This window comes from Neovison vison, chromosome 1 (genome assembly GCF_020171115.1).
Source record: "Neovison vison isolate M4711 chromosome 1, ASM_NN_V1, whole genome shotgun sequence".
Taxonomy (NCBI): Eukaryota; Metazoa; Chordata; class Mammalia; order Carnivora; family Mustelidae; genus Neogale; species Neogale vison.
The window spans coordinates 80,914,015-80,934,561 of NC_058091.1; the positions used below are offsets into that span (position 1 = coordinate 80,914,015).

Consider the following 20,547-nt stretch of genomic DNA (forward strand, 5'->3'; position numbering starts at 1 on the left):
TAAAGAGTATCAACAGTCCTAGAGCAAAAAATAAAAGATATTTTACAAATCATTTTTGTAAACATCATTTCTCCCCAATTTACAGACCTTTATTATTTTTTTACGTTTTTATTTTAACTCCAGTTAGTTAACATGCAGTGTTGTATTTGGTTCAGGTGTACAGTAGAATGATGCAACACTTCCAGACACCACCCTGTGCCCATGACAGGTGCCCTCCTTAATCCCCATCCTCATTGCAGCCATCTTCCCTCCCCTCTGGTAGCCGCCAGTTTGTTGTCTAGAAGGAAGAGTTTGTTTCTTAGTTTTTCTCTCTCATTTTTTTTTCCCTGTACTTACTTTGTTCCTTAAATTCTACTTGTGACTGAAATCATGTGGTATTTGTCTTTCTCTTATTTCTTTTTTTTCTCTTATTTCACTTCTCATTATCCTCTCTAGCTCCATCCATAGAGTTGCAATGGCAAGATTTCATTCTTTTTTTATGCCTGAATAATACGCCATTATGCAATCTTCTTTATCCATTCATCAGTCAGTGGATACTCGGGCTGTTTCCATGTCTTGGATATTGCAAATAGTGCTGCTCTAAGTGTACAGGTGCACGTATCCCTTTGAATTAGCGGTCTTGTATTCTTCAGGTAAATACCCAGTAGTGTGATTGTTGGATCATAAGGTAGCTCAATTTTTAACTTTTTGAGGAACCTCCACACTGTTTTCCAGAGTAGCTGCACCAGTTTGCATTCCTGCCAACAGTACAAGAGGGTTCCTTTTTTCTCCACATTTTTAACAACACATGTTCTTCTTGTGTTATTGATTTTAGCCATCCTGACAGGTGTGAGGTGATATTATAGTTTTGCTTGTGCATTTCCTTGATGATAAGTGATGATGAGTATCTTTTTATGTGTCTTTTTCCCCCTTATTATATACTAATGTGCTTTTTAATGAAATTATTGGGCAGGAACTTAATTCAAGTGTTACTACAATGGAGATGTGAATGATGATGATAAATGAACCTTATCAGGTGCTGGTCACAGTATTGATGGCTTCATAAACTAGATGTTGCAGAGTTTTCTCAGAAGATACTACTATCTCCTTTTCATGGTTAAGAATACTGAGATTTAGGGATACAGCAAACAAATTACCCAACAAGTTCACAGATAGTGTCAGAGTTGAAATTTGGGGCCAAGCAATTGGACTCAAGAATGGCACACCTTTCCGCCTCAGTTGGCCACCCTCTGAGCTCTGAGCCCAGGAGAGCCAAAGGCGGGGCAGCACTCCCTCACCCCCAGACTTTATACGCAGATAAGCTCTGTTCTTCATCCACAGTGGGACTTGTGCTTGTCTTGTTTCTCCATTGCGAAAATGGAAACGCATTAACTGTTTCCTCTACACCAGTGACCTGTCTTTGAGAAGGGGACAGTGTTTGCAGTCTGAGGACTACAAATGTTTGGTCACAGAAGCAGGCAAAACCAAGTGGGCTGCCCCAGCACTGATAATCCTAACTAACTAGACTATTAAGGCAGAGACTAAGGAAGGAATATAGACAGCAATAACAAAATTTCAGGTCAAATCACATTGATGGTCCCAAACTCAAACTGTGAGTGATGCTTTATCCTTTTTCTCCCTTAGTGTTGACAGCATTTTTAGTATAAATTTGGGAGGGACTTTAAAATGTTGAAAATAAGTTTGATTTGCAGGCAATCGAGACTCACTTGATCCGCAAGTCTAGTACAGGGCTGACTTACATCGCGGAGTGGAAAGGGGGCCTCCTGGAACACAAGATGGGCCACTTGACCTGCTTTGCTGGGGGCATGTTTGCACTTGGGGCTGACGATGCTCCCGCAGGCCTCACCCAGCACTACCTGCAGCTCGGGGCTGAAATTGCCCGAACCTGTTATGAGTCTTACAATCGCACCTGTGAGTACCTGTGATTCTCTTCCTTTTCAATCTATTCCCACAGGCTTTTATTTTGTTCTGTAAGGAACATTGTCACTGCTGCCATTAAAAGAATATCCACTGTGCTTCGTGAAAGTAGAAGCTCATGATGAACATTTTAAATGATTTTATATATATATATATATATATATATATATATATATATATATATATATTTTTTTTTTTTTTTTTTTTTACTTCAAGAAGCACTGCTTTTCTACATAAAAATATCTACCCTTAGTTTTCCCAAGGAACAGGAATTGAAGCCATACAGGGTTAAGCAAGTCTAATTTATTGACCCTGCTTTAGGTAAAAACATGGGGTAAGAATCTCTGTCTCAGGTGCAAAAGAAACTTAGTATTTTATAAATCTTTTAAGTATCTTATTAATCTTTTCAGTATCTCCATGAAATAGAGTCTGGCTCCCTTCTTATAAAGCAGGAGTTTGAAGAACAAAGATTAAATAGCCTTTCATGACATAATGACATACAATTCTCAACCACTTGTTTTCCAGCTAACTAATGAGGGGTGTTGTAGTGCCTTGTACCTTCCTGGGGGACACTTAGTAAATGGTGGTTAAATGAAAGAAATAACAGATCATGGCAATGTTGTAAAAAGGACTCTCAGATGACTGTATTTTAAAAATATATTGAATATTGTTTATTACAGGATGTTTATAACCATTCCTTACAATGATTGTTTTGGCATCTCTCTTGAATGTTATAGAGTACTTTCTAGTTTCATTTAAGCTGTAGAACTGAGCAGCGTCTAAGACAATAACCCTTGTCACCCTCGCATGCCCTTTAGATATGAAACTGGGACCAGAAGCTTTCAGGTTCGATGGCGGCGTTGAAGCCATTGCTACGAGGCAAAATGAAAAGTACTACATCCTACGACCAGAGGTGGTTGAGACTTACATGTACATGTGGCGACTAACTCATGATCCAAAGTACAGGAAATGGGCCTGGGAAGCCGTGGAGGTGATGTTTTAATTTGTTTACATTTCTTAGACATAAACGTCTCAGGAAAAAATGCTCAGTGATTTCTATAAATTTAACATATCAATTTTTCTATGATTTTTAAAGCTTTGGAGGAGGGTGGGTGCACAGGGAGAGGGGGAGTGAGAGAATCTTAAGCAGTTTCCATGCCCATCACAGAACCCAGTGGGGTTGATCTCATGACCCTGATCACAAACTGAACTGAAATCAGGAGTCAGCCACTCAGCTGACTGAGCAACCCAGGCAATCCTGATTTTTGAAGCTTTAATCAGGTTTTTTCCCAATTCAAGAATGAATGTTTTCAGTTGTTCTTCTACATTCCTGGCATCAGGTTTGCTTTAGGTAACAGCGATATTAATATACCTATTTTGATACTGGAGGAGATATCTAGAAAGGCATATTATAAAATTAAGTTCCCACAGCCATAGAAATAATGATCACTGAATTCCACAGTTACTGACAACTTGGGGTAATTACCCCTGCCTGTTGTCTGTTTCAAGAAACCACTACATTGGTTTTTTTAAATGAATCTTTGGGTATTGAAATGAAAACAGATGCTTGCACTTAGACATTAAATCTAAATAAAAAAGTAAACTGAGGCAAACTCAAAATTGTCCGAAAAGAAGAGTCTGTTCAAAAACAGCAGAGGAACAGCAGTTCAGCAGACTGCAGGTGAGTTTGTTGAACATTCGGGGTAGGCTGTATTTATGGACAGGGAACGTCAAGAAGAGAGAATTCAGTTAACGTAGGCTGTTAAAATAAGAAACAAATGGGGACCAGCTCTGAGAATTCCCTGAGCAGGCAAAGCAATCCAGTCATACAAATAAAGCTCAACTGAGCTATTTTGTGAGACCAGCCCAACCTGGGTCATTTCTTGTTCATTCGTCTGAAAACCGTAAGTATAACTTCCCAAGTGGTTGATATAAGGCAACCCCTGGCCAACACCCTATCATCCCAATATTATCAGTTTTCTGTAAATCTGGCAAGTACGAGAAATCAGTCTCTTGGTCTTTAGGTTTTGTTTTCCTAAGAGCACATGCATAAGATTTTCTGTTTTCTGTCTTCCGGTTCCTGTTTCATTTTAGATTGAAATTCTTTCACAGAGTAAATTAGTTACTTAGGTCTAACTTTTAGAAGGAACCCATAGAAGAACTACTTTATGCAATAATATCCGTTCACTGATCTCCGGTTTCTCTAAATATCTATAAGCTTTCTGACTATCCAATGTGCTGTTTGAATGGTCTCCATCACCCCTTAGGTCTCATCCTCGAGAACAAGGCGTATCGTCTTCCCAAACTAATCTGGTGAACACCATGTGCTGGTGCCCAGTAGCTGCACGTTCCAGAATGTGCATCAAATAATGTTAATTTTAAGAGCTACCATTCTGGAAGGAGTTGTGTTGGAGTACTGAGGAGATAAGAACAAGCCAACACTTTAATTATACTCACTGTTACAAAATTAGCTGTCTTTAAAACCTGACCATTAGAAATAACTTCTCAGGAAATCTAAAATGAACAGATTGCCTTTGTGTGCGTTATAACTAATATCTTAGGAAGCCGTAGATGAATCTTGCTTATTACCCTCTTTGTGTAGCGTATGCCTTATCACTAGTCATTAGTCATTTTAAGTAATAATGATTCTTTAGGCCTCTTTTGTCTTTTATTTCTTGTGAAGTTTTCTAATTATGTTTAGTCATTGGTAATTCCAGTTTCTTTGAATTTATGTTTTCTTCTCCGAAAACATGTATAAAATTTGAGGTTCATCTAAGGTGATAGGAAATTATTTTCGTTTTCAGTAGGACAGCAAAAGAATTAAGGCTAATAGACACCTTGCAAATATCAGTTTATATTGAAGATATCAGGAATATGGTATTTCATCAAGTATAAAACACCCTAATTGATAAGAAACACCATTATTTTGTATACCACTAAGAAAGTACTACACTACCAATTAAATTATGACATGCCAATTTTAGAGATGTTAAAATGTGAAAAATGTATGACGGAGAACTGACGCAAGAGTGGAAATGAGTAAATGTCTGTGGCCTGTGGATGGGAAACTTTGGTTTGCTTGGTTCTTCAGAGAAGCGTGCTTGTTTGTGGGGTAATAAATTGGTTTAGGGGTTAGGATTTTTGTCTTTTTGTGTACTGATTTTTGTCTTCTGTGTAGCATATGATGTAAGATTGTCTCCCTGTGCCCAACGTAGACACCCCCAAACCCCTCCCTCACTTTTTGCCACTAGTGCTTCTGCTAGGACTTCAGGTATAGTGGGGAAGGGGGAGTACTGCGACGCTTGTATTTTTAAAACCACAAAATGCTCAACAGAGGTAGGGTGATGGCTCTCTTTTCCCTTGTGTGACATCCCCTCGGCCCTCCTTCGTTCCAACTACAGCTGCAGGGACCACTTCCCTGCATTCCCCCCTCTAGCCCCCTCAGAGCTGAGGTAGCTTCTCAGCTACCTCAGCTCTGAGCTTCTTCCTAGGCAGCTGGCTGTGGTCAGGGGAACGGGAGAGGTTAAGTCCCCGGAGGGCAGTCCTGAACCAGTGAGGTTTTAGAGTTGATGAAAGCTAGCCCAGTCTTTCCCCTTTGCAGAATAACTCTGAGATGTGTTCTGTGTCATTCCTCAGGGTTTTCAGTTGGAGGGAGCCTTCATGGCCCATAGCTGTCACCTGCTCGGTGCATGTCACAGGCTCTTCTCCCATCCCCCATTCACTTGCTCTGCTCATTCCCTTCCTGATACCTCCTCCCTTAAAAACCTTCAGCATCTGACCCTTGTCTCATGCTCCATTTTTAGGGGAACCCAAACTAAAACACAGGAGTATATCTTCAAAATCACATAGACTAGCCTTCCACTCAAAGTCAAGACCTCCTTGTAGCATCTTTGCCAGATGGCTTTTCCTCATTAGTTCAAGGACTTTGTAGTTTTAAAAAAGAATATACTACTGGGGCACCTGGGTGGCTCAGTTGTTAGGCATCTGCCTTCGGCTCGGCTCGTGATCCCAGGGTCCTGGGATTGAGCCCTGAATCAGGCTCCCTGCCCAGCCGGGAAGCCCACTTCTCCCTCTCCCACTCCCCTTGCTTGGGTACCCTCTCTTGCTGTCTCTCTGTCAAATAAATAAATAAAATCTTTAAAATTATATATATATACTACTAATAGAGTAATTCCATTTTTTAATGGCTGGAAGTGTTAAAAAGTTACTTCTTTTGAAACCAGAATTTACAGTGTTTTGTATTCTGGGGGTCCCAGGGGAAGAAAATCCCTTCTCTCTTCTACACTTCATCTTCTCAGTTACCTGAAGACAGCACATTCTGTCCACTGCTCCAGCCTCATCCATCATGTCCCTCCCCCTCCTCGTGACACGTGTGGTCTCTCAGGGCTGAACAGTGTGACTCAATAACCTCTCTTCTGAGTGTTACTTCCCACAGTTGGTGGTCCAACTTGTTTTTTTGGTAGATTGTAAAAACCCCTGGCTTACATCAAAATTGTGGTCAAATGATATTAGCAACTATATTAGTTCCTATCAACACATCGACTTTGTCTCGTCCTTGTGTTCACCCATACTTGGTATTTGTAAAGTAGTTGTCAGTCATCTTCCTGTCTTCTAACGAGGCATCCCTTTCCAGCATTCTTTCACTGATACACTAGATAAGCCTGCTTTCCACATCTTAGCTAAATTTCTGAATAGCAACACTGAACACAATCATAAAGTCGAACAAGATATGAAATTATGTAAGCCAGCATATAGTACTAGGAACTTCTCCACAGGTTACCAACAATCCGTTAATCACAGATGTTCACACACTCGTGAATCTACTTGGTAAAAATAACATTTACCTCATAGTTCTTTTGCATCTTCTCAGTAATGTCATGGAAACTCCATTAAATTCCTCTCTCTTATGTATAATATTCTGTTAAAGCTCTACTATAAATTATGCCTATGTATTCTTATATGTGTTGGTAAGTATAGATTATACAATGTCGATAAATGTGTATGTATGGATTATGTGATGTCTCCCCTGGCCCATAGCAGATAAGCCTTATAGAGGGACTTTTTTCCTTCTTTTTTCACACAGTCTTCTAAATCTGACCTTTGCCATATGGACATTCTGGCTCTCAGAAAGAGACTTGTCTTCCCAGTTCCTGCTTCTCGAGACCCTCTGAGGCCTGATCCCTATTTCCAGGCTCTTTGATATGTCTGTTTTGCTAGATTCTGTGAATGAACTCAGACCCAAGTCCCCCAGTCAGCCCTACTTTGAGCATTGTTCCCTAGAATCCACTCTTGGAAATCTCCCTGGATCAGCAGTTTGTCTAACCTGTTTAACCTCAAGATAAGACAGTGTTTTTCTCTCCCTTCTGACTTACGGTTTAATTCATGCTGCTTGCTCTGCTCTTCCCTTCCTCCCCCTAAAGAGGTGCAGTCACTTGTGGTCTGGGTTTGTTTAGAGTTCCAGCCAACTGTAAACATTTTCCTGTTTTTCTTTTCTCTGCTATTAGCACATCCCAGCCACATATGGTCACTAATAATGTAAACATCTACGTAAAATCGAGGTGGTCCCTATGCCTAGAGTCTGAGAGTCCCCAGAACAAATTGCAGTAAAATGATGTCCTAATCAGACTACAGCATAAATACATGACTGCTCCCACTGTCGAGATACTGTAAAGCCAGGGCCTGAGATGGGTGCCCGGGTGGGCTGCTTATCCCCAGCTTCATAATCCTAAAGTTTTAAAATTTAGATTTGACATGATGGTTTTTCATTTTCATTTTCATTTTTCAAAAGTAAAAAATAGGGGCGCCTGGGTGGCTCAGTGGGTTAAGCCGCTGCCTTCGGCTCAGGTCATGATCTCAGGGTCCTGGGATCGAGTCCCGCATCGGGCTCTCTGCTCAGCAGGGGGCCTGCTTCCCTTCCTCTCTATCTGCCTGCTTCTCTGCCTACTTGTGATCTCTGTCTGTCAAATAAATAAATAAAATCTTAAAAAAAAAAAAAAGTAAAAAATAAATTTAAAAAGCATCTTTGGCATTCCTCACCCTTTTTTTTTTTTTTTTTTTTTTGCCAAAGGCCTCAAAAAGTGAAAGTAGCTGGGCCTCTCTAAACTTCTGAAAGGTCCCTGTCACACTGTGAAGTGTGTCTTCATCTTGTTTTATTCTCACGACAACCCCGTGTTAAACAAAGGGAAGCTGCCTTGGGTCGGGGAACATCTGAGGTCCCAGTTAAGGAGTCTAGGGCCAGGATTCAGCCCCCTCTTCTGAGATTTTAGAATGTGTTCTGGGCACCTTATGGCTCACCACGTTAGAACTGAGCAAGAAAAAGAATGAGGGTGAGCTGAAGTGAGCGGAAAAAGCTGGGCATTGTCCACCCCACAAAACAGTTCTTTCCCTATAATTGAAAGAAGGAGGGGCACCTGGGCGGCTCAGTGGGTTCAGCCGCTGCCTTCGGCTCAGGTCATGATCTCAGTGTCCTGGAATCGAGTCCAGGAGCTCTCTGCTCAGCGGGGAGCCTGCTTCCCCTCCTCTCTCTGTCAGCCTCTGCCTCCTTGTGATCTCTCCCCTCTCTTTCTGTAAAATAAATAAATAAAATCTTAAGAAAAGAAAGAAACGAACAAAGAAGGAGCTTATAGAAATTTCTGTGGGAGAGAGGAGTAGCCGTTTACCATGCATGGTCTTCTCATTAGCGTATCACCAAAGAACTTCAAGGGAAGAAAGCAAGAAAAAGTTTTGTTGTTAAAATCTTTTTGGGAAATGTCTGAAAGTAGGATTTAATTATGTTCCATAACAAGAAACATCCATTTCTTCTAAATCCTGGGGTTTGTTTTTTTTTTTACTTTTTTACAAATAATCTTTGGCCTACTCCAATGAATTCGGTATTTGACTTTTTAATCAAAAAGAACTTCTATCTTAAAAAGGAAGGAAGGAAAAAATAATAGGCCTGGAAGTTCATTTCTGCAGGCTTCCCCCTGCTTGGTTTGTTGTCTGCAACAGAGAATATAATCAGAGCAGTTTTTAAGTTGATCTTATTTTCCCAGTGACTTTTTAAAAATATCTAATCATGAGATATTTTCTTTATTCATGTAGCCTGCAAGTTGTTAGGTTGTTAAGTAAATTTTCATTCTCACACTGCCCAACCCATCTCTTTTCCAAATACTCATTATAGTCAGAGAAGTTCAGGAATTTAGGATTATTTCTCTCTAGACAGTTAAGAAGTGGAGACATCCCATTTTCTTCCATTCCATACCAAAGAAAAGAAAACATTTTTTAGAAATAGATATCAGCCACATTGTTTTTTCACCGCTTTCCCTTTTCTTCTTTGATATCTGTCACCAATATCACTAATTAGTACTCCACCATCACTGTTTACAAAATAAGATACTCTGGGTATCTTATCTAGTAGCAGCTGTTTTGGGTCCAGTACCCTTTCTCAGTTATTGGGGTTTTTTTTGTTTTTGTTTTTGTTTTATTTGACAGACAGAGAGGCAGGCAGAGAGAGAGAGAGAGAGAGAGAGGAGGAGGAGGAGGAAGCAGGCTGAGCAGAGAGCCTGATACAGAGCTCGATCCCGGTAACCTGGGATCATGACCTGAGCCGAAGGAAGAGGTTTTAACCACTGAGCCACCCAGGTGCCCCTTTATTGGGTTTTAATCCCAGTTGATATTAACAGTCTCTCTAGATCGAGGTTCAGTAAACTTCTGTAAAAGCCAGAGGGAAGTGGGCCTGGGAATCATATGCAACTATAGGCATACCTCATTTTACTGTATTTGCTTTATTGTGCTGTGCACATACTGTTTTGTTGTTGCTGTTCCTTTTTTACAAATTGAAAGTTTGTGACAACCCCGTGTCAAACAAGTCTAGTCGGTGCCATTTTTCCAACAGCGTTTGCTTGCTTCATATCTCTGTGTCACATTTTGGTAATTCTCACAATATTTAAAACTCTTTCAATACTACTACATTTGTTATGGTGATGTGTGATCTGTGATATTTGATGTTATGGCAATTGTTATGGTGGGCCAAAAAACTGCACCCTGCTAAGACAGAGAACTTGATCGATAAATGTTGTGTTCTGATGCTTCCACTGACTAGCCGTTCCCTCATTTCTCTCCCTCTCCTGGAGCCTTTCTATTTCCTGAAATACAGCAATACTGGCATTAGGCCAGTTACTAGCCCCACAGTGGCCTCTAAGTGTTCAGGTGAAAGGAAGAGTCACACATCTTTCAATTTAAATCAGAAGCTAGAAATGATTAAGTTTAATGAGGAAAGCATGTCAAAAGCCAAGAAAGGCCAAAAAGCTAGGACTCTTGTGCCAAACAGCCACATTGTAAGCGCAAAGGAGAAGTTCTTGAAGGAAATTAAAAGTGCTGCCTCAGTGAACACAGGAATGATAAGAAAGCAGTATGCTGATAGGGGGAACGATTAGTAGTCTGAATAGAAAATCAAACCAGCCACAACATTCCGTTAAGCCACAGCATAATCCAGAGCAAGTCCCTGACTCTGGTCAATTTTGTGAAGGCTGAGAGAAGCAAGGAATCTGCAGAACAAAAGATGTTGGTTCGTGAAGAGATGTTTAAGGAAAGAAGCCATCTCCATAACATCAAAGGTCAAGGTGAAGGAGCAAGTGCTGACATAGAAGCTGTAGCAAGTCCTCCAGAAGATCTAGAGAAGATCATTAATGAAATAGCTGCACTACACAACAGATTTTCAATATAAATGAAATGACCTTCTACTGGAAGAATATACCATCTAGGACTTTCATAACTGGAGAGAAGTCTATGCCTGGCTTCAAAGCTTCAAAAGACAGGCCGACTCACTTGTTAGGGGTTAATGTAGCTGGTGACTTGAAGGTGAAGGCAGTGCTCATTTATCATTTCAAAAATCCTAGGGGCTCTAAGAATTATGCTAAATCTACTCTGCCTGTGCTCTATAAATGGAACAACAAAGCCTGGGTAACAGCTCACGTGTTGATGGTATGGTTTCCTGAATATTTTAAGCCTGCTGTTGAGACCTACTGCTCAGAAAAAAAAAATAATCATTCCTTTCAAAATATGACTGCTCATTGACAGTGTACCCCGTCACCCGAGAGCTGTGGTGGGGATGGACAATGAGATGAATGTTTTCATCTGCTAACAGCGCTAACAGAGCATCCATGCTGCAGCCCAGCAGTCAAGGAGTATTTTGACTTTAAGCATTTAGGAAATACATTTTATAAGGCTATAGCTGCCATACATAGTGATTCCTCTGATGGATCTAAGTCCATTGAAAACCTTGTGGTATTTAATGGTAGTAGAACCACCATTCTAGAGGCCATCAAGAACATTTATCATTTATAGAAGAGGTCAAAATATCAACATTAGCAGGGCTTTGAAAGAAGCTGATACCTACCCTCACAGATGACTTTGAGGAGTTCAAGACTTCAGAGAAGGAAGTAACTGCAGATGTGGTAGAAATAACTAGAGAACTAAAATTAAAAGATGTGACTGAATTGCCAAATCTCATGATAAAACTTAAAACAGATGGTGAATTGCTTTTTCTGGATGAGCAAAGAATGGTTTCTTGAAGATGCTATGAAGATTGTTGAAATGACCACCGAGAATTTGAGTATTGCATAAACTTAGTTGAGAGAGCAGCCGCAAGCTTGAGAGGATTGACTCCAATTTTGAAAGAGGTGCTACCATGGGTAGAGTACCACCAAACAGCATTGTGTGCTGCAGAGAAATCATTTGTTAAAGAAACTGCCAACTGTTGTGGCACTGAGAAACCAAAATATTCACCTGCCTCACTTTATCACTATATTCACTTATTGCAGTGGACTGGAACCAAAACCACAATATCCCCAAGGTTTGCCTGTAGTCAACTCTGCCATTATAATGAAACAGGAGCCACAGACAATATGTAAACAAATGAGCATGGCCATGGTTCAGTTAACATTTTATTTACAAAATGAACAGCAGATTGGTTTTAGCCTGTCATCCCTAGTTTAATAAACCCTGCTCTAGACCACAGGAGGAAATTATTTAAAAAAAAAAAATCACTGAAAAATTATTTTATAATTAAATGTAGAAGTGTTTCTAATTAGATGAGATATATTGATATATTGTCTGTATAGTCTTTAACTTTCCATCCTTTATTTTTTTTTAAAGATTTTATTTATTTATTTGAGAGAGAGGTAGGAAAGCACAGAGGGAGAAACAACCTCCCTGCTGAGCAGGGAGCCCAACGTGGGACCTGACACCAGAACCCTGGGATCCTGACCTGAGGCCAAGGAGACACAACCAACTGAGCCCCCCAGGCAGCCTAACTTTGCATACTTTATATGCATTTGCATTTTGTGTTGGTTTTTTTTTTTTTTAATTTTGCCTAAAACTCTTCCACGTGTAACATTCAACTTTTTATTTCAATTTGGCAGTTTCATGATAAAAATTGGTGACAAGCAATTTATTGAAATGTGTTTTCTTCCTCCCCCTCTTCCGTGTAACATAGGCCCTGGAAAATCACTGCCGAGTGAACGGAGGCTATTCAGGCCTAAGGGATGTTTACCAGAGACACGAGAGTTACGATGACGTGCAGCAGAGTTTCTTCCTGGCAGAGACACTAAAGTAAGTAAAACAGCTTCCAAAAATATATGGCTGGGGTACCTGGTCAGATCTTCCTTGCAGTTGCCTTTATCAGGAGCATAGTCAAATAATAGCAAGTCTGACGGCTTCCAAAGGTCTCTCTCCATGCATGGCAATGCTTGTGCCTGTGTTTCCAGTCATTGTATGTCTGATGCCTGGGGACTCCTCAGTCGGTTTTCCTACGCTAACACCCAAGCACAGGGCAGCTTCTTCATTCCACAGTAGTGACTGGATCGCCTCGGGGTTTTGCAATTCCTCACGGCTGTCCGTGATTCTCCATAAGATGAGTGGGGATGTGGCCGTGTCTTTATGCTGTCACTGCCTGACAGTCTCCTGGGCCTCATATACTCGTGTTTCTCTCTCCAGATACTTGTACTTAATATTTTCGGATGATGATCTCCTTCCGCTGGAACACTGGGTCTTCAATACCGAGGCACATCTTCTCCCTATACTCTCTACGAATAAAAAGGAAGTTGAAGTCAATGAAAAATAAAAAGACATTTTATATTTTACTCTGCTCCATTCCCTTCACTGCATACCTTAATAATTCCTTTTCTGGTATTCAGGCACATGATTAATTTTTATCAATAGGTCTGTGATTATTCTAAGTTCTAAAATTGTTTTGCAGTCTTTTATGTTTATTATCATAGGCATAGATGGACCTAAATTCCTTATCATAACCTTTATTATTCAGTCAGTGGATCACAGGTTTTTACTTTTTCTTAAGTAATCTCTGGAGTTCATGAAGGTGCATCATTTTTATTACACTGAATGGAATGGTATACCAGTGACCTCTTAATTACAATTTCGATTTGACTGCAAAACTTTTTCCTCCTCTATGAGGAGATGACGTCTGCTTTAAGCTGTAATGTTTTGCCATGTTGCAAAAAGCCATAATAATAAATTAAATATTAAAAAAGCTTTTTCCTTTTCAATTTTATGTTAATCTGGTTTGTCTATCCACCAGAGACAGATCTTATAACTGTGACAGACAGCCTCTTTATGCGGGTCTATCATTATTTGATAGAATGTCTTCTAAAATACTTCACTCACATTGTAATTCAAATTAGAATGTCATCCCAAAGGATCATCTCATGTTGACCTCATTTCATTGGAACCACAGTATATTTTTGTTGGTTAATTATATTAGTGTTTCCTAATTGTGAATTAGTTCTCAAATTTTACTTTACATGCTCTGTGTCATTTCTGGATCGTGTCCTGGTTAATTTCTTCCATCCCCTACCACACGAATGGAGATTTCAAGTTTTGCAGAGCTCTGCTATTACTGAATTATATTTTTGAAAGAAAACAGTATAACTTGTAATGTGTTAGCTTTTGCTTTTAACTGAGCATATGAAGAAATTCAGTCTCCCTAAAGAAAGGGTGAGTATTCAACATGGTTTTTAGTTTGTATTTTGTCTTTAGGTTTCTTTCACGTTCTCAAAAAAAGCATTACCTTTGGTTCAGATTTTTTTCCAGATTTGAAAAGGGCCCTTTCTCAAATATGATAAATTATTTCATTTCAGTTTGTGAAAGCAGAACTTAACTCTGAGAGAAGCTTTGTTAATGTGCCTATTCATGGTCAATTGAAGAAAAGCTTATAAACTTTTAGGCTAAATAAGAATATAGTACATTTTGTCTGGTCAAATTCAATTCAGAGAACCCAGCCTAAAAGCAATATACAGGAATAGACATTCCTAATCCCCAGCAGTCATATAGCCAATCAAAATGATTACATGATTCTTCATTAAGAATAAGCGTTACTTTGAGATATGAGTGGCTTTCCCAAGAATACATTTGGTGGCACCTTGTCCTTTCTCATTGTATTAGTTCATATTCCATATATATACATATACATATGGAATAAATATATATGGAATAATATATATACATATGGAATATTCCTAGAAAGGGCTAATGTGATGATTCATATACAAGGAACAAGGACTTTGAGCACCTGCATTTTCAACCTAGAGTGGCCAGATAGCTCAGTGCAGCCCCGTGAATGAGGCTGAAGCATATGAAATCGCTGTACTTGTAGTTGAGATGTAGTCCCATATCAGCAATTTCATATGCTTCAACATAATGGTTTTTAATTATTTTCTTAGATCTCATTAGACTCCATTGTCTTTAGCTGTTTCATCTTTTGAAAGTGCTTCAAAAGATTTTTTTTGTCTGAAAGGACCACCTGTGTGACCTGCTCTTTTTTCACCACTGTACATTTGTTTATGTCAAAGAATAAATGAATAAAATTGTAAATGAAAAAGATCATTTAGTACATCATTATTGCCCACATTAATGAGTTCCTATGACCCAGAATAACTGCTTCCACTCATATCTTCAGCTCACCTTATGATATGAATGGGTAGTTGAGAGTCCTTTTTTCCCCAGGACTTACAAGCAATGTGTGAGATTGTTGCAAAAATTGGATCATATGTATTTAAATGATAGTTTTCACATAAATGTCCTTGGACTAGCAATTTAAATTACTTTATTTTCTTTGATGTTCAATTTGATTTGAAAGAGCACAAAGCTGATACGTATTTCTGTAGCAGATAGGATATTAAAATCAGGTCATATGTACGCACTGCACTATAATGTAACTTTTGTATCCTGATATAAATAGGCAAGATGATTGTACTACATTTTGCTCTGCCAGTGGCAAGAACAAAGATTTTCAATTCTAAAACATGGATTTTTTAACCTAGGTCCCAAAACACCAAAAATGTAAACAAGATTATTATGGTAATGTACTTTAATTAGTTATATTTTCTGTTAATTATTTTAAACAACTGAAATCCTTAGGTAGGCAATGTCTTTCATTCATTTTCAGCAAAACTGTGCAGTTAAGTTTACATATGTATTCACATCCTGAAAGGAGGATAATTAAAATAGCACTTAAGTTTGTGTTTCTGCGTATGTTTTTGGTATACTGTGCACAATTAATATTACACATATAAGTTGTATGGAATTTATAGAACTCAATGATGTTTGTCATGACTCCTTCATATGCAGTACCCATTCTTTTCATTGATTGTTTTTAATTTGTACATAAGCATATTCTGTCATTTCTGACTTTATATAAATCTCTAATGTTATGGAAAACATAATAGATTGACACATAATTTTTAAAAACTATATTTGTAAAATTTCTCTATTGTGAATAAAGCCTTTTAATATATCTCCTCATTTGTTATGTTTTTCTCCTTTCAAGTAAACGTATGTATATGTGGGGGGAATACATACAATTGCAAATTGAAATAATAGTGATTATTATTAATCCTAATAGTGAATCCATATCACATCCAGAGAATCTTGACAAAGAAACTTTTCTTATTAAAAACTTTTAAATTGCAAAAAATTTTGCAGATGCATTTTTGATTAATCCAGTATCTTATGAAGACTGCCACACAGGGGTACTTGGGTGGCTCTGTTGGTTAAGCGCCCTACTCTTGGTTTTGGCTCAGGTCATGATCTCAGAGTCCTGGGATCAAGACCTGGGTCTGGCTTCATGCTGAAAGGGCAGTCTGCTGGAGACTCTCTCTCTCTCCCTCTCTTTCTGCCTCTCCACCCTACTCTCTCTCAAATAAATAAGTAAATTTGTAAAAAAGAAAGAAAGAAAGAAAAGAAAAAAAAAATCCCAATACATGTTCAACACCAGGGCATGTAGGTTAGAGGTGGGGAGTTGATGGCAGAAATAGCATAAACTATGATCCTTGTTCTTAAGTTTACAGTCCAGTCAAGGAGATCAGACTCAGTCAACCACCAAAACAAAGTGTTTAGTTACCAGTTGAATTCTGCTATAGAAGTCCAGGGGAGCAGGTGGTTAGTAGGATTCTGGTATTAAAGGAGCTTAGAAAAGAAAGAAAGCTTCAGCTATGTGACAGCCTCCAATATTTTTGAAAAAGCCTAAGTTTTTCAAATTAATGTTGGGACTTTTTAGAATGTTTCGACCTTCTGGTTCTCTCTGCCTAGAAATCTTTCCCCAATGTTTTTTAGTTTGTTTTTAATTTTTTTAAATTGAAGTATAGTTAACAAAATATAACATTAGTTTCAGGTGTATAACATAGTGATTGGACAAGTCTGTACATCATACTATGCTCACCACAACTGTGGCCCCCATTCATCACCATATAACATTATTATAGTACCACTGACTGACTATATTCCCAAGGCTGTACCTTTCATTCTCCTCCTTTTCCCCCATCCCTCTGCCCTCCTTCATCTGGCAACCACCTGTTTGTTCTGTGATTTTTGGTCTGTTCCTGCTCTGTTTCTTTTTTCATTTGTTTTATGTTTTGGATTCCACATATAAGTGAAACGATACGGTATTTGTCTTTTTCTGTTTTACTTCGTTTAGCAAAATACCCCCAGGTCCATCTCTTTCCTCAGTGTTTTTGTTCCACATTCCTCACTTCATTCGGGTCTCTGCCCAGTTATAACTTTATCAGAGGGACTTCCTTGACAAATTGATACAAAATTCCCCATCACATTTCGTCCCTTGCTCTATTTTATTTTCTTCTTAGCATTTAAGAGTTCACCCTTGAAACCTCGTCTCAGGCTTTCTCAAGGTGTGGGTTACATGTTTATTTCCTGATTTGCTTATCATCTGACTAGCCCCTTAACATAAGGGGTTAACCCCCATTAGAACAGAAAGTTACTTTGTTTGGCTCTCCTCCTCACTACACAGCCCATCTCCAGTGTCTCGATTAGCATTTAGCACTTGGTGACACAGTGAAATGCCTGGTGAACAGGTGACAATGAATGAATGGACCATATATTCATAAGTTTTGTGATGGCTATTTGCAAATGTTTTTTAATAAGCAGTAAATTTTATAAAAATATTAGGTATACCAATATTACATAACACATTTATTTTTTTTTATTTTTTAATTAACATATAATGTATTATTTGCTTCAGGGGTACTGGTCTCTGAATCATCAGTCTTACACAATTCATAGCACTCACCATAGCACGTACCCTCCCCGCTGTCCATAACCCAACCACCCTATCCATCCCCCCAAACCCCAAGCAACCCCCAGCTTGTTTCCTGAGATTAAGAGGCTCTTATGGTTTGTCTCCCTCCCGATCCCATCTTGTTTCATTTTTCCCTCCCTTTCCCCATAACCCCCCTCCCTGCCTCTCAAATTCCTCATATCAGAGAGATCATATGATAATTATGTTTCTCTGATTGACTTATTTCGCTTAGCATAATACACTCTAGTTCGATCCACATTGTTGCAAATGGCAAGATTTCAGGGGTTTTGATGGTTGCATAGTATTCCTGTGTGTGTGTGTATCACATCATCTTTATCCTTTCATCTGTTGATGGACATCTAGGCTCTTCACATACTTTGGCTATTGTGAACATTGCTGCTATGAACTTTTGGGTGCATGTGCCCCGTAGGATCACTGCATTTGATCTTTAGGGTAAATACCCAGTACTGCAATTCTTGGGTCATAGGGTAGATCTATTTTCAGCTTTTTGAGGAACCTCCATACCGTTTTCCAAAGTGACTGTACCAGCTAGCATTCTCACCAACATTATAGGAGGGTTCCCCTTTCTTCGCATCCTCTCCAACATCTGTCATTTCCTGCCTTGTTAATTTTAGCCATTCTGACTGATGTGAGGTGGTATCTTATTGTGGTTTTGTTTCATATTTCCCTGGTGCCGAGGGATATTGAGTATTTTTTCATGTGTCTGTTGGCCATTTGGATGTCTTCTTTGCAGAAATGTCTGTTCATGTCTTCTGCCCATTTCTTCATTAAATTATTTGTTCTTTGGGTGTTGAGTTTGGTAAATTCTTTATAGATTTTGGATAGTAGCCCTTTATCTAATATGTCCTTTGCAAATATCTTCTTCCATTCTGTCAGTTGTCTTTTGGTTTTGTTGACTGTCACCTTTGCTGTGCAAAAGCTTTTGATCTTGATGAAGTCCCAATAGTTCATTTTTGCCCTTGCTTCCCTTGCATTTGGCAATGTTTCTAGGAAGAAGTTGCTATGGCTGAGGTCGAAGAGGTTGTTGCCTGTGTTCTTCTCAAGGATTTTGATGGATTCCTGTCTCACACTGAGGTCCCTCATCCATTTTGAGTCTATTTCTTGTGAGTGGTATAAGGAAATGGTCCAGTTTCATTCTTCTGCGTATGGTTGTCCAATTTTCCCAACACCATTTGTTGAAGAGACTATCTTTTTTCCACTGGACATTCTATCCTGCTCTGTCAAAGATTAGTTGACTGTAGAGTTGGGGTCTATTTCTGGGCTCTCTATTCTGTTCCATTGATCTAGGTGTCTGATTCTGTGCCATTACCACGCTGTCTTGATGATTACAGCTTTGTAAATGGAGCTTGAAGTCTGGAATTGGGATGGTCCCAACTTTGGTTTCCTTTTTCAACATTCCTCTGGCTATTCAGGACCTTTCTGATTCCATATAACTTTTAGGATTATTTGTCCCATTTCCTTGAAAAAAAATTGATGGGATTCTGATAGAGATTGCATTAAATGTGTAGATTGCTTTAGGTAGCATAGACCTTTTCAATTATATTTGTCTTCCAATCCATGAGCATGGGAACATTTTTCCATTTATTTGTGTCTGCCTCAATTTCTTTTATGAGTACTTCATAGTTTTCTGAGTATAGATTCTTTGCCTCTTTGGGTGGATTTATTCCTAGGTATCTTATGGTTTTGAGTGCAATTGTAAATGGGATTGAGTCCTTAATTTCTCTTTCTTCTGTCTTGCTGTAGGTGTATAGAAATGCAACTTATTTCTGTACATTGGTTTTATATCCTGACACTTTACTGAATTCCTGGAAGAGCTCTAGCAGTTTGGGAGTGGAGTCTTTTGGGTTTACCACATAAAGTATTATATCATCTGCAAAGAGTGAGAGTTTGATTTCTTCTTTGCTGATTCAGATGCCTTTTATTTCTTTTTGTCTGATTCCTGAGGCTGGGGCTTCTAGTACTATGTTGAATAGTGGTGGTGATAAGAGACATCCCTGCTGTGTTCCTGACCTCAGGGGAAAAGCTCTCACTTTTTCCCCATTGAGAATGATATTCACTGTGGGTTTTTCACTGGTGGCTTTGATGATATTGAGGTATGAACCCTCTGTCCCTACACTGTGAAGAGTTTTCATCAAGAAAGGATGCTGTACTTTGTCAAATGCTTTTTCAGCATCTATTGAGAGTATCATATGTTTTTTGTTCTTTCTTTTATTAATGTATCATATCACATTGATTTGCAGATGTTGAACCAAACTTGCAGCCCAGGAATAAATTCCACTTGGTCGTGGTGAATAATCTTTTTAATGTACTGTGGGATCCTATTGACTAGCATTTTGGTGAGAATTTTTGTACCCATGTTCCTCAAGGATATTGGTCTGTAATTCTCCTTTTTGGTGAGGTCTTTGTCTGTTTGGGGGATCCGGGTGATGCTGGCCTCATAAAATAAGTTTGGAAGTTTTCCTTTCATTTCTATTTTTCCTCAAGCAGTTTCAGGAGAACAGGTAATAATTGTTCTTTTTTGGTCGAATTCCCCTGGGAAGCCATCTGGCCCTGGGGTCTTGTTTGCTGGGAGATTTTTGATGACTGCTTCAATCTCCTTACTGGTTTTGGGTCTGTTCAGGTTTTCTATTTCTTTTTCTATATCTATTTCTATTCTATTTCTATTTTACTCTATTCTATTTCTTTTTTCTATTTTCTATTTTCTTCTTTTTTCTATTTTTTTCTATTTCTATTTTTTTCTATTTCTATTTCTATTTTCTATTTCAGTTTTGGTAGTTTATATGTCTCTAGGAATGCATCCATTTCTTCCAGATTGTCAAATTTGCTGGTGTATAGTTGCTCATAGAATGTTCTTAAATTGTTTGTATTTCTTTGGTGTTGGTTGTAATCTCTCTTCTTTCATTCATTATTTTATTAATTTGGGTCCTTTCTCTTTCCTTTTTGGTAAGTCTGCCCAAGGGTTTATCAATCTTATTAATTATTTCAAAGAAACAGCTCCTAGTTTTGTTTATTTGTTCTACTGT

The 20,547-nt window shown here is 38.7% G+C and overlaps 1 protein-coding gene across 2 annotated transcripts in view; it reads left to right on the forward strand.

The window, feature by feature from the left end:
• MAN1A1 (mannosidase alpha class 1A member 1) overlaps positions 1 to 15,706 on the forward strand; it is a 166,009-nt gene extending 150,303 nt beyond the window's left edge. For both annotated transcript variants that reach the window (XM_044249762.1, XM_044249769.1), the window contains exons 10-13: positions 1,692 to 1,911; positions 2,736 to 2,908; positions 12,392 to 12,507; positions 12,892 to 15,706. In XM_044249762.1, coding sequence (XP_044105697.1) covers positions 1,692 to 1,911; positions 2,736 to 2,908; positions 12,392 to 12,507; positions 12,892 to 13,018 — 636 coding nt within the window. In that variant the 3' untranslated portion in view covers positions 13,019 to 15,706. The remainder of the gene's footprint in view (positions 1 to 1,691; positions 1,912 to 2,735; positions 2,909 to 12,391; positions 12,508 to 12,891) is intronic.
• Positions 15,707 to 20,547: the final 4,841 nt, after the last annotated feature.